The sequence below is a fragment of the Dysidea avara genome, chromosome 4, assembly GCF_963678975.1.
Source record: "Dysidea avara chromosome 4, odDysAvar1.4, whole genome shotgun sequence".
NCBI lineage: Eukaryota > Metazoa > Porifera > Demospongiae > Dictyoceratida > Dysideidae > Dysidea > Dysidea avara.
In genome coordinates, this window is record NC_089275.1 from 40,075,563 (window position 1) to 40,084,516 (window position 8,954).

The 8,954-nt window shown below is 37.9% G+C and overlaps 1 protein-coding gene across 1 annotated transcript; it reads left to right on the forward strand.

Annotated features, from left to right (window-relative positions):
• The first annotated feature begins 3,028 nt into the window (after positions 1-3,028).
• LOC136252119 (uncharacterized) lies at positions 3,029-8,586 on the forward strand. The gene is made up of 9 exons (XM_066044496.1): positions 3,029-3,388; positions 3,832-4,024; positions 4,136-4,328; positions 4,559-4,860; positions 5,096-5,204; positions 5,286-5,530; positions 5,784-6,725; positions 6,833-7,006; positions 7,657-8,586. Exons 1-9 carry the CDS (start codon positions 3,038-3,040, stop codon positions 8,475-8,477), a joined length of 3,330 nt encoding a protein of 1,109 aa, XP_065900568.1. The 5' UTR covers positions 3,029-3,037; the 3' UTR covers positions 8,478-8,586.
• Positions 8,587-8,954: the final 368 nt, after the last annotated feature.

Genomic DNA, 8,954 nt, shown 5'->3' on the forward strand with positions numbered 1-8,954 from the left:
GGAGTTCACTGATGAGTTAGTTGTATTTGAAATTGAACCTGTTTGACATAGTCACTATGAGGTGATCTTATTAAGGAGTTCACTGATGAGTTAGCTGTATTTGGAATTGAACTTGCTTGACATGGTCACTATGTGGTGGTCTTATTTCAACTACTGTACTTCTTGTATAATTGTTGTGGCATGTCTCTGAAAGTGTCTTTCAAATTCTTCATGCAATTAATTGCTTATCTGTTACGTTGTAACCCACCATTGGACCAGCAATTGCTATACAGTGCACACACTGGACATAGTGATCAGTGGTATAGTGACTAAAGTTCTGAGATTTTTTTGTCAAAAAATGTGGTATGCACTTATGTAATAGAACAGAAAACATACACCATGCAGTCACATGTCACATGTACTTATACATATCTAGATCTCTGTTTACCAAAATTAATATGGAAGTGCATTGAATCCTTCATTGGCAGTCTGAAATACCAAATATGGTTAGCATGCAAAAGTCTGGGGAATACTCCCAGAGAGTATATGTAACGAAGGATGTGAACTCCTCTACTTTCCTGTGATGTATGTCAGAATGAATAAGGCTGCCAATGGTATGGCTTACAGTAACCATAATGGCTATTGATGGGATCATGAAGTACACATTTGGACCTCATCAGGGGCAGATCCAAACTCCAAAAGGGAGTTCCACTCCAAGGCATGGTAGTTTATAGCTAGATTTATAGCCTAGTTGTAGCATTTGAGATCACTTTTAGCAATGTTAAATCTTACCATTTAGGCCTTTGGCAGTGCAGAAGTAGCTGTATGAGATGACAGCTTAAAAATGCCAAGAGGTACTTATTTCACTTGAAGGTGTTTAGAGAGCAGTTTCAAGTGATATTTGTACACCCTCAGTGATCTTGCAAAATAAAATGAGTGCTTTTTGTCACTATATATAAGTCAAACTTTAAGTATTTCTTTGATTGGTAACAAAAAGCTCTCATAATTTTGTAAATACACAGTGCCTCCCCGGCCATACTTATATTCTTCCCTAGCACTGGCAACCAGTTGGTTTGCCTACACAAGTAAGTATATTATAACCATGAGAAAGTGTACTCCAACAACAACAAATTTCTAACCTTGTACCAACAGATGCACAAAAGAAGTTAATTATTTTATCACAATCAAATTCATACGTATCATAATAAAATTCATATGTAAGTACATGCATCCCATAATCGAATTCTTTTAGGTATACTTATAAAAGAGAAATACCGTGGTTAAACTTGTATTGACTTGGTAGCTGTTTGCCAGCTGCAGGCTATTAGCCTGCAATATGCATATAGCAAATCAGTGGAGTTTTGCAATGCTAGGTCTTTCTGCTAGCAGGTATCTACCTAACTATATAGTTTGTTAGGTCTTTGTAGCAGGTTGCTTAGAGGTTGTTAAGACCTCATTATCTTCCAAAGATCAAAGCATATTATGCATACAATTGGCTAATATCAGTTATGGTTGTTCTAAATGAGGGAGGGAGTAATACCAGAGATAACTGGCCAGATGGATAGATGAGATCTGGTAGTGTGGTTTCAGATAACTGGTAATGTTTATGAACGGTAATTAGTTTCTGTGGTGTAGACTTGGTAAATAGAGAAATATTTGTGGTGTTGCTCGGTAGGCTATGGCCAGGAATACAATCATCAGAGGATTTGCATTCTAAAACGTTAATGTCTTCACTGGTGTGAAAACACCAAACAGGACAAGCATATTAATGACCTTCCTGATGTTGTGTTAAGTACACTGTCTTTGTTTGCCGATGATACAAAATTATATCGACCTATTAGAAGTTTTAATGACCATCTAATTTTCCTGCAGTGAGATATAGATAATCTTCTTTCTTGGAATGGGGGATGGCAGTTCTTCTTTAACTATCAGAAATGTTATGTCTATAGGCCACTCCCCTGACATTTACAAGTACACAATGACTACCGGGGATAGTGTTGCTCCTATTGCACAGACATACGGTGAAAAAGATTTAGGTGGCTGTTTTTTTTTGTTTTTTTTTGTTTAAATTTATTATTTACTTGAAGTTTGTAAGCATGTTTCGAATATCATTATAAGGCCAATATCATTACTGGAATTTTAAAGAGATTATTTGAGTGTCTGTGCTTTGAATATTGTATACCAGTTTAATTCGTCCCCATTTAGATTATGCCTGACCAGGTTGGCGATATACGTTTGCTAGAACAAGTACAGAGACGAGTAACCCGACTAGTCTTCCAGCTCAAGAATGTTCCATATAATAAAAGGCTCAGAAGTCTTAATCTACCAAGTTTGATGTACAGGAGATGTAGAATGGATATGATAATGGTCTATAAGATAGCTTGAGGCATAAGTGGATGTCTATTTGAGAGGTTATTTTCTATCAATAATTACATTTCGACAAGAAACAATAGATTTAAAATATACAAACGGTATCACCTTAATTACTACCAGGAAACATTCTAAGAGTCATCAATGATTGGCCCAAGAGACATAATACAGTCACCCAATGTCTTTCTATTTTTAAAAAAAACAAAAAAAACTTGATGAACACTAGCTGGTTCGTTTTGACTTTTTGTAATAGCTATACGTGTATCAGGACTTGATATATGAGACATTTGTCTTGAACACTGTTAGTACTTTTACAATAATAATAATAATTATTGTTATATTCCAGGTTTCTTGCAATTGTAGGCTTAACTGAACATATTCTCAATGTTCATTAATGTTCACTCCAGTCAAGTTTAGAGTCACAAGGTAGTGAACTACAAGATGGTTTGAAATGTGTCCAGATGGTATGATGGTAAAGGTGGAGAATGATTGTTACAAATGTGGGGTTGTGGGGTTTTAATGCAGCCACCCAACTTCATTAGTTCTCAGAAATGAGTGATACAGTCGTATCCCACACAGATGATGACGAACAAACCACAAAACTGCAAGCTAGCATCTAAGAGAACAACTATAAAAGCATTATGTTTGGCCACACTCATCATCTCTATAGCTACTACAGATTCTCAACATGTGGCTGATTAAGTTGACGATTATAGCTTGCTTGCTACTAGCTACAGGGTATGCGCAACATACCCCACCGACCAGAAGGCCAGCAACACAGGCTCCTGAGCCAGAAACCAACCCTGCCGAGAGTGGTTGCCTTGCTAAACTGCAAGCCCGGCAAGAACTCATGGTACAGTCTAACCTCCCTAGACGATTTCTGGTTGTTGCACGCAAGGGGAGTAGCCGGATGTTTGGAAGAACGTTTGATAATGTAAATGGACAAAGCAGCCTACAGCTGATTGCTGCAGCAGGAGATGGTTTCAACATCACTAACGGAATATCTGTTGTCACCACTACTAATGATGGAGCAGAGCAGGTTAGCCATAGACTGTAGCAGGATTTTTCAGAAACTTGGTGTAGCTATATAGTAACTAGCTAGGGAATTAAATAAACACAAAGTACCTTACAACAGTGCACCACCACATATAAGGTATGTATACATATAGTATGGGCTATATAGATTTTTTGCTGATATCAAAAAGTATCGATATATTTTTCAGAATTCGATATTTCGATACAATACATCACGTGATCTGAATTACTTTTAAAATGTGTATTTCAGCTTATTTAATAGTTAATTGTAGCTTTCCTAGTATGGGCTATTGCAACATACCACATAGTTAGGAGTTGTAGCTCTAACCTATAACTAGTAGCACACTGTTGCTCTAGCCTAAACTTAGACATAACCTTTCAACTGTCCATAGTACACATGTACATAAATGTATAACACTCATGCATGCATATCTGTTCATACTGCAGATATTGAAAAACAAAAATGTTGAACGTGTAGAAGAAGACAAGCCAATGTGTGTTGATATACTGAAACCAGACAATGAAACAGATAATGGCAGAAGTCGACGATCATTTGAGCCCGATGAAATTTGCTGGAACATTGACTGTCTTGATGAGAGATCTCTACCTCTTGATGGTGATTACTGTCCTCCAGTTCAAGGTAGCTTAATGCATACTTCACTGTACAGTCATGCCTAGTACATGCATAGCAAAATATTATACATGTAGCTACCAATAATGTGATGAAAAGTACATTTGCACACACATGTAGGTCGTGGTGTGGATGTGTACATTCTTGACTCTGGTATAAGATACAGTCATCAAGTGTTTGGGGGACGTGCATCATTTGGTGGATATGATGAGTTTGGTGGTCGAGGAGATGATGATCATGGTCATGGTACTCACTGTGCAGGATTGGCTGCTGGAAGGTTAACTGGAGTAGCATGGGGAGCTAGAGTATACAGGTACAGTGTATATAGTGATGTGTGCTTGTTGCCTTGTGGGATTAAGTATTGGGAAAAGTGTCCTTATTAGAGATAGAGAGGCCGAGAGGCCAGGGTCTTTACCACCTTAAATATGTGTACACCATACGTAGACCAGTGACTAGTGTCCTGTACTTATCAGACTGTAATGCATATGGAACACCAAATTCTTTACATTATATAATCTCAATTTTGAATTCTTTACTTTACAGTATCAAAGTTCTGAACAGTCAATTGGCAGGATTCTTTTCTTATGTTATTAATGGAATCAATCATGTCATCAGTCGTGCCAGAAGCACTGGTAGAAGATCAGTAATTTCAATGTCTCTTATTGGACCAATCACTCCAGCTGTTAATGATGCCATCAGAGAGGCTGTTGCTAACAATATAGTAGTTGTGACTGCTGCAGGAAACTTTCGTCAGGACTCTTGTGGATTTTCACCATCAAATTCACCAGATGTTATTAATGTGGGAGCAATACAAGAAGCTGAAGATCCAGACTCCAGAACACCTGGTAAGCATGTCTGACTTGTGGGGTTTTTTATGAAAGCTACAGAAATTACATAAATCTAAATTTTGATATCTGGGCTATATAGTACATGTCTTTGATCTGAGGTGTGAAAGTACTACATGTGTACATGTACACATATGTATGTACATGATGTCGTTGCACAATTGCAGAAATATTTTTAAAACTTTAGTTTGTGTTGTTGCATAAGTACTAATCAATATTTTTTCACCTGTCCTAGGACACCAGTTGTATTGGTTCAATTCACGACCTAATTCTCCTGGCAGTAACTATGGACGTTGTGTAGATATACTTGCTCCAGGACAGTGGATAAGAAGTGCCTCTCACACGTAAGTGGTATATTTATTATGAATGGTACTGTAACATAGTTGCATGCATTAAGGTGTTTATGTTTATTTTATTGAACTTAGGAGTGATAAGGATCGCGTGTCAATGAGTGGTACTTCCATGGCTTGTCCCACTGTTGCTGGAGCCATTGCTCTCTTACTTCAGAGATTTCCAAGTTACACTCCAGCACAGATCAAACGACAATTACAAGATGAGGCTACACAAGGAGCTATCAACATGAGAACTTATCGAGGTGGTTTTCTACCAACAATAATACAAGCAGAAACTACTAACAAACTTGTCTACACTGGAAAATCCAGACAATGTGGTAAGCTAGATGTTATACAGACATGCGATATAGTACCAAATCATTCTAGAACACCTAGCTATGTGGGTGGCTATGGTATACTCTCTGCTTTTTGACATATTATTGAACACTGTAGATGTACGTATAATGGGTTTGAAGATATGTTATCTCCAAACTTAGGTGAAAGCAAAAACACCCAACTGCCTTCATTTACTGTAATTTTTATTTCTCAGTACAGCTATATGCATAATATACTGACTGTATTTTTATGTAGGTGAAGAAATTGACCGAGCTGGCTGCTATTTCAATGGTATTTTCTATGAACACAACAGAAGGATATCTCAGAACTGTTCATCAAGCTGTGTATGCGAACATGGCACATGGCAATGTCAACCAAGAGACTGTTACACTGATTACTGTCAAGCATATTCCTATGGTCACTACAAAACTTTTGATGGTAGCCAGTACACTTATCTTGGAAGCTGTGAATATGTACTGGCAAAACCATGTGACAATGATGACTTCACTATAACTGTCACCCAAAGAGCTCTTGACTCAGACAGTGTATTGATTGACCAGGTCACTGTATCAGTTCCAAGTCAAAATCTTGTCATAGTGTTGAGGGGAGGTGACAATCAGGTAACAATTAATGGCAGGAACTTTGCAGCAGTTGATGGTAGCATGATGTCGGTTGGAGAAGTTAAAGTAGAATGGATTGGTAGCTATCCACATGTTACCTTCGAAGACATAGACTTAGATATCTTTTGGGATGATGCTGGTAGTGTCCAAGTGTCGGCTAGTAGCAGTTTAAGGAGACAGTTGTGTGGCTTGTGTGGTTTTTACAATGGGGATGATTCTGATGATTATCGTATGAGAGATGGAACCACAGGCTCTGGTGTTAGGAGGTTTGCTAGATCTTGGCTGACTGAAGACAGTTCAGGAGGTTGCAGGGATAGAAGGCTGAACAATACTTGCAGTGAAAGAAATATGAATAGAGCACAAAGAGAATGTGCCATGTTGAACAATGCTCCCTTTGATTCTTGTCATTCTGCTGTTGATCCTAAAGTCTACATTGAAAACTGTGAATCTGATTTTTGTACATGTGTTAGGACACGTAACAGAGACACTTGTTCTTGTAATGTGATGGCTAATTATGCCAGAGCATGTGCCAATGCTGGAGTTGATGTGAGCACCTGGAGAGATGTGACAGGATGCTGTAAGTTTAAGTTGTGTACATGGTTAACTACTCTATTAAAAATAAATACTCACCCACACACACAGATTTATACAGCATCTATTAACACATTTTTTCTCTCTTTACAGCTGATGACTGTATTGGAGGCCGGGTATACAAGGAATGTGGTTCCCTCTGTCAATTAACTTGTGACAACTACCAGTCACCACCATTTTGTTTATCTGATTGTACACCAACTTGTGTCTGTCCTGAAGGAGAAGTACTGAAAGATGGTCAATGTATTGAGACAGATCAGTGTGATGGTAAGTGTATGCTTTACTGTAACACAACATGATTTACTTTGTTGTAATGCAAAACTGGTCATATCGCCTATTAAGAAATGCTAGCTGTGTAAGTGTTGTAATGGTTGAAACTATGTACGTCCAAAATTTTCACATGAGTTATATCAATTCCGTACATACTAGTGCATTCACTGTACAAGTAGCCAACAGCTACTGAAATTTCCTGCCATTTTTAGATAGTTTTTAACTCAAGGTTGACTGTTTCAGGCAAGCCCTAATAGGGTGGTGGGGGGGGATGGAATGCAAGAGGTTGTTCATAACAAAATGAAAAAGGAACAAATAGGGATGAATCAGGCCAAATTATGGGCCATTCAGTGGCTTAAATGAAAGGATATTTATAGCATAGGTCTAATTCTACACCATACACAGAGCTCTACATCTACATACAGCCATCTCCAGGTTGGCCAGAGTTCTATACTTCTTGTACAGATTGCCATTGGGCTGGGGAAAGGCAGCCAGCAAAAGTAGGCCATGTGATCAAGACTGTTTAATTTCGATAGTGAAATGTAGATGATGTATTTGTGTAGCTTTGTGATGAAAAATCCATACCCAGTCACAAATATAAATTCATTGAGACAGTATTTTATATCATGTATGTTATCTTTACATAGCACCGCCTCCATGTAAGGGAGATCCATTGCCATCCAGCACTCCATTTTTCTTTGAACGTTTCTACCTTGGAGAACTTGAAGACTTTGTAGAAGAAGGTAGAAAAAGAAACAGAGTTCCTTGCCACATGAACACCTACACTGATGGCCAAGACACTTTGTTCTCAATGATCTTCTGCAGTGTCCCAGATGCTTCACAATATGAAATTGAACATGGGCTTAGTACAAGAAACCTAAACAGAAGAGCCAATGAGTTAAGAAAGACACACAGAATACACAACTTTGTTTGCTATAATGATGACAAAGATAGATCTCGTTGTGTGGCTGTCTTTGAACCTGTTACAAGACGACAACGGAGAACAGAAAAAACTGACCTTATGATCAATGTGCCTTATAATGAATATCAACAAAGATTACTCACTCTGCAGGACCAAGACATGCGGGTACTTCGTCGTAACATTTATTCTTCTGGTGGAGATCTTTCTGTTAGTGCCATCTTCAGGAGTCCAGGTTATGCTGTCTCCCTTCGTGACGGTATTGATATAAGTGGCTTAGTTCAGCTTATAGAAAGAAACAAGGAACGCGGGTTCTTCCTTGCTGATGGAAATGCTCGTATGGATGGAGACCAAGTCATATACTCAGTTGTGTTTACTACTCAGAGATTTGGTAACTGTGATTACAGAGTGGAATACAATCTTGATGCCTTACAGTTGTTTAACAGAGAGCAGCAATACGTCAGAGATGGTTGCCACATCACTGTCATCATCCCTAACACAGGAAGTCTCACTCCTCAATACATTGCTGTCTTCTGGTGTACTGACTAAGTATAAATCAAATCTGTTTATTTTGGATTGGAATTACATTATGTATATATATATGTATATCTAATATACATGTAAATGTACCATTATTTATATTACTAATTTTGACTAGTTACAGTGTAATAATTATGATCATGGATGGGCAGGGTGACATTTATTATTATAGCAATTAAAAACAGTTCCTATAAGCTTGTTTACGAGTGCTGGATATTTAATATTTAAGTGCAGGAGAGAATAATGTTTTTGAATCCTCCAAAATACATGGATTAGACACACGCTTACTGGCATGCACACATACGTATACATAATGTGCAAAAAATGCACAGATATGTATGCACGAGTAGGCACCAGCCTATTATGCTTTTAATTTTGCCTATTATGCTACTCTGCAGTGCTCAAAATTTTTGCCTATTATGCCCATAATTATGCTCATATTTTTTGCCACAGTTTCAATGTTTTGTTACTTTCTATGGATAATGA

Excerpts from the sequence above, each read along its gene's own strand:
- LOC136252119 (XM_066044496.1), top strand. The coding sequence starts at position 3,038 with ATGTGGCTGATTAAGTTGACGATTATAGCTTGCTTGCTACTAGCTACA. Across the intron at positions 3,389-3,831 it reads CTAATGATGGAGCAGAGCAG|ATATTGAAAAACAAAAATGT; the intron begins GTTAGCCATAGA and ends TTCATACTGCAG. Across the intron at positions 4,861-5,095 it reads TCCAGACTCCAGAACACCTG|GACACCAGTTGTATTGGTTC; the intron begins GTAAGCATGTCT and ends CACCTGTCCTAG.